This window comes from Aplysia californica, unplaced genomic scaffold (genome assembly GCF_000002075.1).
Source record: "Aplysia californica isolate F4 #8 unplaced genomic scaffold, AplCal3.0 scaffold00251, whole genome shotgun sequence".
In the NCBI taxonomy this organism is placed as follows: Eukaryota; Metazoa; Mollusca; class Gastropoda; order Aplysiida; family Aplysiidae; genus Aplysia; species Aplysia californica.
In genome coordinates this window covers 100,709-110,318 of record NW_004797521.1, presented here as the reverse complement: position 1 = coordinate 110,318, position 9,610 = coordinate 100,709, and the positions used below count along the sequence as shown (strand labels likewise).

General features: G+C 41.6%; 1 protein-coding gene across 1 annotated transcript; it reads left to right on the top strand.

The window, feature by feature from the left end:
* Positions 1-138: 138 nt before the first annotated feature.
* On the top strand, positions 139-2,494 carry LOC101854506 (histone-lysine N-methyltransferase SETDB1; the record flags this gene model as incomplete). Its single annotated transcript, XM_013083731.1, is given in 2 exon segments — positions 139-227; positions 750-2,494. Coding segments are annotated over 2 exon segments (207 nt in total), but the record flags the coding sequence as incomplete, so codon positions are not given.
* Between the last annotated feature and the right edge of the window lie 7,116 nt (positions 2,495-9,610).

The following is a 9,610-nucleotide window of genomic DNA, read 5'->3' as shown; positions in this document are numbered from 1 at the left end:
ATTCAAACACCAAAGTTCATGGTTTGCATAGTTCTTTATGATGCAACAAACATAAGTTTGATCAAAGCACTTTGAAATTTGGGTTTGTGGTACCTACTGTCAGTGACTAAAGCTGCGTTGTTTCCCTCGTCCTTCCAGCACAGCTGCTCGCCCAACGTGTTTGTCCAGAACATCTTTGTGGACACGCATGACCTGAGGTTTCCCTGGGTCGCGTTCTTCGCCGGACAGTAAGTTCTCCTGTGTGTCGCATGTACTAACTGTATGTAGGTCGGATGTAGGTCGGATGTGTGAAGTGTGGGTTGGATGTAGGTCGGATGTGTGAAGTGTGGGTTGGATGTGGGTCGAGTGTGTGAAGTGTGGGTTGGATGTATGTCAGATGTGTGAAGTGTGGGTTGGATGTGGGTCGGGTGTGTGAAGTGTGGGTCGGGTGTGTGAAGTGTGGGTCGGATGTGTGAAGTGTGGGTCGGATGTATGTCGGATGTGTGAAGTGTGGGTTGGATGTGTGAAGTGTGGGTCGGATGTATGTCGGATGTGTGAAGTGTGGGTTGGATGAAGAAAATGTTGACTTGGGATGTTTGCCAAGAGTCTGTTGACTTGGTACATTCAGTGTTTTGGCTGTCCTGTATTGCTGGAAGAATGGAAACACTGCATGTTATATTTAGAAGGTGCTTGTAGAAGCCAGGTGAGATGTGTCACGCGAGTGGGGCCCCCTAGTTCAATCATCTCCCCCCCCCCCCGTGATGTTTCAGGTACATCCGTGCGGGCACTGAGCTGACCTGGGACTACAACTATGAGGTTGGCAGCGTCCCTGACAAGATCCTCTACTGCTACTGCGGCTCTTCTACGTGCCGTGGCCGCCTCTTGTAGCCGCCAGCCTGCTGTCTCTTCCACCCTTGTGCTGGTTGCCATGGCGACTGTCTATAAGCATCTAGGCTGCAACAGAAGATGGGTCTGTTCTCCGTGGGTGATGTGTGTGGCTCAAGTGACAGCGACGAGTGACAGTGACAAGTGACAATGTGGGTGTTGTGTGTGGCTCAAGTGATAGTGACAGCGACGAGTGACAGTGACAATGTGGGTGTTGTGTGTTCCTCAAGTGACAACGACAAGTGGCAGTGGCAAGTGACAAGTGACAACGTGGGTGTTGTGTGTGGCTGAAGTGACAGCGACAAGTGGCAGTGACAAGTGACAACATGGGTGTTGTGTGTGGCTCAAGTGACAGCGACAAGTGGCAGTGACAAGTGACAACGTGGGTGTTGTGTGTGGCTCAAGTGACAGTGATAGCGAAAACGTGGGTGTTGTGTGTGGCTCAAGTGACAGCGACAAGTGACAGTGACAAATGACAACGTGGGTGTTGTATGTGGCTGAAGTGACAGTGACAAGTGGCAGCGACAACTCTGAAGTGACAGTGACAAGTGACAACGTGGGTGTTGTGTGTGGCTACAGTGACAGTGGCAAGTGACAGTGACAACTCTGAAGTGACAAGTGACAGTGACAACTCTGAAGTGACAGTGACAAGTGACAGCGACAACGTTGGGTGGACCAATTCTCTTGATGAATTACTTCCCCTGCCTCCTTGTCTCACTGCGGTAGTGGTCTGACATGTGACCCTCGACCCCTGGAGACGAGGCGAGACGAGACAGTGCCTGCCTGCCTGCCTGCCTGCCCCAGCGACAGACCTAAAGTGGCATGTGTTCTCATCCTGTGTCGCTGTCACTTACAATGTACAGGTCTCCCAGTGTCGTGTGTTCTCATCCTGTGTCGCTGTCACTTACAATGTAGGCCTACAGGTCTTTCAGTGTCGTGTGTTCTCATCCTGTGTCGTTGTCACTTACAATGTAGGCCTACAGGTCTTTCAGTGTCGTGTGTTCTCATCCTGTGTTGCTGTCACTTACAATGTACAAGTCTTCCAGTGTCGTGTGTTCTCATCCTGTGTCGCTGTCACTTACAATGTACAGGTCTTCCAAAGTCTCCCAGTGTGTTCAGGATGTGTCCAATCTCTGGTGTTGACGGACGCTGTTTTGTCTGTGGATCGCTCCTGGCGGGGCCGTGGGTGGTCTGGTGGGTTCCTTTCCTAGGGTCTCTCCCTGATGTCTCTCCTTGATGTCTCTCCCTGATTGTTCCTTTCCTAGGCTCTCTCCCTGATGTCTCTCCCTGATGGTTCCTCTCCTAGGGTCTCTCCCACAGTGGGAGGTCTGATGGTTCCTCTCCTAGGCTCTCTCTCCCATGGTGGGAGGTCTGATGGTTCCTCTCCTAGGCTCTCTCTCCCACAGTGGGAGGTCTGATGGTTCCTCTCCTAGGCTCTCTCTCCCACAGTGGGAGGTCTGATGGTTCCTCTCCTAGGCTGTCTCCCACAGTGGGAGGTCTGATGGGACACATGGTTCCCCTAGTTCTTCACCAGTTCTTTATACCAAGAATTTACACATGGGTGGTTGGCGGGTGCTCTGGTGTGGTGTACTCCTTCTTTACTATGAAAAATCAATCGTCTCTATCTCCCCTCCTTCTTTTTTGTGTTTGTTGCTCTCTTGTAACTCCTGTAATCTTCTGCACGTTTATGACCTTATTGTGTTGCAAGTGCTGTAAAACTCTTACTACAACTAAAAGGATTTACACATGTATAAAGAAACACTTTAGGACCTGAAACTTTTTTGGGGTAATTTTACAGTGCTTGCAACAGCATTCATACGGTCATATGAGCGCACAGGACTCGCCCAACATTTTCCGATGCACTAGGAGACCGGGGAACATATGCACATAGTGAAACATACCTCACAGAGAAAATTATATCTCTAAAGTTGTCTCCTTTCACCTCCTTTCCTGCTCTCTAACAATGTTCTGTCATCTACTTTCCTGTCCACTCTCTGCCCCCACCCTCTCGCCTCCTTTGCCCCCTCCTCTACTGCTACTCTTTGGCTCCTTCTTACTGCTGTCTTTCAGCCACACGCCTGATCCTATGGTAGGAAAGATGTACCCCTGTCACCTAGCCTTCTGGGACAACAGTTGCCCATATAGATCTATGGAGAACTCATCAGGTTTGTTTGTGTACACAAAGTTTTATCAAATGGCATCCGATTTTTTTCTTCAAAATGTCAAAATGAAATTGGTAGAGTGAATGTGGAAGTGACAGTGAGTGTTGTTTTTTACCATGGGCATTTTTAACGTATCCTGTCTTAGTTCTGGTCAAGTTGGATTGCTTCTGATTCTGGTCAAATTGGATTGCTTCTGATTGTGGTCAAGTTGGATTGGTTCTGATTCTGGTCAAGTTGAATTGGTTCTGATTGTGTTGATGTGTCAAGCAAGGTCACCAAGTTGGCAACTCTAAAGAAATACCTATTTCGATTTCTTGTCTGAGAGTAGCATACGTGCATAGTTAGCGTGGAAGCAAACGAAATGTGTAAAAATAGCTCATGAATTGCATATGATATGATATATATATTATAAAGCAGGCCTACGTATTGAAACATTTGGAAGGGTCTGCTGGACTTTGGTTTCTGATTTTTTCACCTAAGGTTTCCCCGAGTTGGCATCTTGTGGACTTGTGTTTGAGGTGTAGTAATCTTTGGTTGTGTTGGGGGTGGTTGATGACCGGCTGTGTGTGCGTGTGTGTGTGTGAGCGTGCGTGCGTGCGTGTGTGGTAGCCTGGACAGTTGTAGAAAGTTTTAAGTTTTTGGCAGGTGCTGTTCTGCTGTGCTGGTGTGGGCACTGGGGAAAATGGTGGAATTTTTGGATGTAATTAAATGTTGTTCTTGCTTATTGAATTTGGTTTGTCTGGTTTGTATTACACTGGATGTCTGCTGGGATACTGTATCCCTCTCAGCCCGGGTCTGTCTGCTGGGATGTTGTATCCCTCTCAGCCCGGGTCTGTCTGCTGGGATGTTGTATCCCTCTCAGCCCAGGTCTGTCTGCTGGGATACTGTATCCCTCTCAGCTCGGGTCTGTCTGCTGGGATACTGTATCCCTCTCAGCTCGGGTCTGTCTGCTGGGATACTGTATCCCTCTCCGCCCGGCTTGGCCCGGATAGACAGTACGGGGAGCCTGCCTCCTAAAAGATGTAGACAGTCGGTGGAGGCGTCTGGCCTGACAACAGCAGCTTTGTCCTCATGTGGCAGGAGTAGAAGCATTTCTTGTAGTCAAACTCCAGAGTCCTCTTTGAGTAAGTGTAGACATGTAACGGTCCTATCAACACTTGTAGCTTACTCAAGACCTCGGAATTCTGCGTCTGTCTCTAATAGGACGGAGCCACGTGGCCGGAGAACCGTGAAAGCTCCACACAAAGCACCGAGTTCAGGAACGGCCTCTCTGAGATTTGAACTAGAGTCATCTGCTCTGTAGTCCAGCATGGTACCAGAGTACCCACTCAGCTAACAGAGTACCCACTCAGCTAACAGAGTACCCACTGAGTACCCACTCAGCTAACAGAGTACCCACTGAGTACCCACTCAGCTAACAGAGTACCCACTCAGCTAACAGAGTACCCACTGAGTACCCACTCAGCTAACAGAGTACCCACTCAGCTAACAGAGTACCCACTGAGCATATGGACTGGATGATTTACGGATTGTTTGAATTTGAAAGAAAAAGATTTTAGTATGGGCAGCAGGTCTTCTCGCTGGTGTGGCCTTGTGGCTTGTGGTGACAAATGTAGATACAGGTACTGCTGAGGTACACGGTGACAAATGTAGATACAGGTACTGCTGAGGTACACGGTGACAAATGTAAATACAGGTACTGCTGAGGTACACGGTGACAAATGTAAATACAGGTACTGCTGAGGTACACGGTGACAAATGTAGATACAGGTACTGCTGAGGTACACGGTGACAAATGTAAATACAGGTACTGCTGAGGTACACGGTGACAAATGTAAATACAGGTACTGCTGAGGTACACGGTGACAAATGTAGACTCTACAGGTACTGCCGAGGTACACGGTGATGCCCCAAAAAACTGGACAAATGTTTCTATTTTTCAGGACTAGGCTCGTTTTATTGAAACTATATTTAGCCTTTGGCGGTGTAATTCTCCGTTTTATTTCTGTGGAGCATTTTGGCCTCCGATGTTGTTATTATGGGAGTGCTTATTTAGGCCACAAATAATGGACACGAGCTAGACAATGTTGGGGACCAGCTGGGGGCCATCGGAGTTTTCAGAAATAGTGGGGATCAACTAGAAAATATTGGGGATGTCCTAGAAAATATGATTATATTATAATAAGCTGTCCCCGTCGTTTTATGCACCCCGTATAATTTAGCGAAATTTGATCATTTTTTTGCATAATTTCTAATTTCTAATTATTTTCCTTTATCATTCTAACAGAATCGCATAATTTCGCTTTTTTGAATCAGTTTGTACAATTTCAGAATTTTTCTTGAATAAAACAACGTGGACAGAACAAGGGATCAGCTAAAAAAATATTACTAATCAGCTACAAAATACTGGAGGTGAGCTAGAAAATTATTCGTTTTGATATAGAAAATAGGCCTACTGAGGATGAGCTAGAAAAAACTGGGAATGGATCTAGAAAATACTGGGGATGATCTAGAAAATACTGGGAATTTGCTAGAAAAGAAAATATTAGTTATGATCTAGAAAATACTGGGGACGAGATAGAAATTACTGGGGATGGACCTACAAAATACTGGGGATGAACTAGAAAATGTAAATGATGAGCTAGAAAAAACGGGATGAGCTAGAAATTTTACAAATGACCTGTAAATAATGGGGATGAGTTAGAAATTGTAACGGATGAGCTAAAAAAAAAAATGCTGCTGATGGGCTAGAAAATATCTAAATATGACGGATATGCCAGAAAATTCTGGGAATGAGCTTGAAAATATTAGTTTTGATTTAGAAACTATTTCGGATGAGCTAGAAAATACTGAAGATGGAACTAGAAAATACTGGGGATGAGCTAAAAAAAAAAATGTAAGGAATGAGCTAGAAAATATTAGGGTTGATTTAGAACTGTGGATGAGTTAGATAATTTTATTATTACGGATGAGATAAAAAATACTGGGGATGAGCTAGAAAATGTTACGGATAAGCTAGAAAATACTGGGGATAAGCTAAAAATACTTGGGATGAGCTATAAGAACATACTGGGGATGAGCTAGAAAATATTTATTTTGATGGAAAAATACTTGGGATCAGCTAGAAAATACTGGGGATGGATCTAAAAAAGACTGGGTATGAACTGGAAAATATTTCGAATAATCTAGAAAATAACAGGTTTGAGTTAGAACATACTGGGGATGAGTTAAAAATACTTTGGATGAGCGAAAAAATGTTGGTGATGTGCTAGAACTAGAAATTATTACGGATTTGCTAGAAAAGATCGGGTATCAGCTAGAAAATAAAAGGGATGAGCTAGAACATACTGAGGATGAGTTAAAAAATACTCGGGATGAGGTAGAAAATATTAGGGTAGAGCCAGAAAATACTGGAGATGAGCTAGAAATTACTGGGGAAGAGCTAGAAAAATAGATTTGGGCAGGAAAATACTGAGAATGGATCTAGAAAACACTAGGGATGAGCTAGAAAATACTTGGAATTTGCTGAATAATATTAGTTTTGTTCTAGAAATTACTGGGGATTAGCTAGAAAGTATTATTATGGATAAACTGGAAAATACCGGGGATGAGCTAGAAAATACTGAGGATAAGCTAGAAAATATTAATTTTGATCTAGAAATTACTGGGGAAGTGCTATAAAATATATAAAGGATGACCTAGAAAATACTGGAGATGAGCTAGAAAATATTAGTGTTGAGCAAGACAATTCTTGGGATGAGCTAGAAAATTTTTGGGTTGAGCCAGAAAAAATCGGGAATGAGTTAGAAATTACGGGGAAGAGCTAGAAAATACTGAGTATGAGCTAAACATTTTATAGATGGGCTAGAAAACTCTGGGGATGAGCTAAATAATATTAGGAATGAGCTAGATTATATTTACAGATGAGCTAAAAATACTGGGGATGTTCTAGAAAATATTACGGATAATCTAGAAAAACATAGGAATGAGCTAGAACATACTGGGGATGAGTTAGAAAATACTGGGGAAGGTTCAAGGATCTAAAAAATACTGGGGATGAGTTAAAAAATATTAGGAATGAGCTAGAAAATATAAGGAAAGAGCTAGAAAATATTAGGGTTAATTTAAAACTGTGAATGAGCTTGATATTAATACGGATGAGCTAAAATAATACTATGGATGGGCTAGAAAATATTACGGATAAGCTTAAAAAAAAAAAGGGATAAATTAATATATACTGGGTTTAAGCTAGAAATACTGGGGATGAGCTAGAAAATATCAGAAACGAGCAAGAAAATAATGGGCATGAGCTAAAATATTATATTAGGGGTGAGCGAGAAAATATTTGGTAAGAGCAAAAAATTATACAGATTAGCTAGAAAATACTGGGGATGAGCTAGAAAGTATTAGGAATGAGCTAGATGATATGGATGAGGTAAATAAATACTGGGGATGCGCTAGAAAATATTATGGATAAACTAGAAAATAATAGGGATCAGCTAAAACATTCTGAGGATCAGTTTTAAAAAATACTCAGGATGAGGTAGAAAATATTAGGGTAGAGCCAGAATATACTGGGGATCAGCTAGAAAATATTAGATTTGAGCAGGAAAATAGTGTGGATGTATCTAGAAAACACTAGGGATGAGCTAGAACATACTGGGGGATGAGCTAGAAAATACTGGATGTGAACTAGAATAATACTAGGAATGACTATGAGCCAGAAAATATAAGGAATGAAATAGAAAATACTGAGGATGAGTTAGAAAATATTAAGGTTGATTTAAAACTGTGGATGAGCTAGAAAATATTACGGATAAGCTAGAAAATAATATGGATTATCTAAAACATACTGGGGGTAAGTTTAAAAAGTTTAAATATTGGGAAATTACTAGAAAATAGAAGTTTTGATCTAGAAAATACTGGGGATGAGCTAGAAAATATTACGGATCAGCTAGAAAATACTGGGTTGAGGTTTACAAAAATAAAGGATAGGCTACAACTACAAAATACTTTGGATGAGCCAGAAAATATTAGGGGTGAGCTAGTAATAATCGGGAATGAGTTAAAAATTACTGGGGATGAGCGAAAAATTTTACAGAACAGCTAGAAAATTCTGGGGATGAGCTAGAAAATATTAGGCATGAGTTAGATTATATTACAGATGAACAAAAAAATACTGGGCAGGTTCTATAAAAGATAACGGATAATCTAGGGGAAAAAATAGGGATGAGCTAGAGGTAAGTATATGTGAAAAGTACTGGAGATGAGCGAAAAAATATTGATGGGCTAGAACATATTACAAATAAGATAGAAAATACTGGGTATGAGCTAGAAAATACTCAGAATTAGCTAAAACATACAGGAGATGAGCTAGAAAATATGCAATATTGTTGGAAAAATGCTGGGGATGAGCTAGAAAATATTAATTTTTATCTATAAAATACTGGGGAAGTTTTAGAAAATATAAGGTATGAGGTAGAAAATACTCCGGATGAGCTAGAAAGTATTAGGGTGGAGCCAGAAAAGATGGGGGATGAGTTAAAAATTACTGGGGATGAGCTACAAAACACTGGGTATGAGCTAAAAATGTTACAGATGAGCTAAAATATTCTGAGGATGAGCTAGACAATATTAGGGATGAGCTAGATTACATTACAGATGAGCGACAGAATACTGGGGATGTTCTAGAAAATATTACGGATAATGTAGAAAATAATAGGGATGAGCTGAAACATACTGGAGATGGGCTAGAAAATATTAATGTTGATGGAAAAATACTGGGGATGAGCTAGAAAATACTGGGGATGAGCTAGACAATACTGGGGATGAGCTAGAAAATACTGGGGATGAGCTAAAAAAAATATTAGGGATGAGCTAGATGATAGTACGGATGAGCTACAAAATACTGAGGATGTGCTAGAAAATGTTACGGATAAGCTAGAAAATACTAGGGATGAGCTACAACTTACTGGGGATGAGTTAAAAATACTTGGGATGAGGTAAAAAATATTAGGGTTGAGCCAGAAAATAATGGAGATGAGCTAAAAATTACTGTGGATGAGCTAGAAAATATTACTTATGAGCATAAACATACCGGGGAAGCATCTAAAAATCACTAGGGATTGGCTATAAAATACTGGGAATTTGCTAAAAAATATTAGTTTTAATCAAGATAAATACTAGGGATGAGCTAGAAAATACTGAGGATAAGCTACAAAATAATAAGTTTGATCTAGAAAATACTGGGGAAGTGCTAAAAAAATATAAAGGATTATCTAGAAAATATTAGGGATGAGCTAGAAAATTCTAGAGTTGAGCTAGAAAAAATCAGGGATGAGTTAGAAATTAAAGGGGATGAGCAAGAAAATACTGGGTATAGGCTAAAATGTTTACAGTTGAGCTACAAAATACTGGGGATGAGCTAGGAAATATTAGGGATGAGCTAGATTACATTACAGATGAGCAAAAAAATACATGGGATGTTCCAGAAAGGGAGTGCTTATTTAGGCCACATATGGCCTTAATAAGGTAAGGGAGGGGGGTTTAGCTTATTTAGGCCACACATGCTCAAACTACCCTTT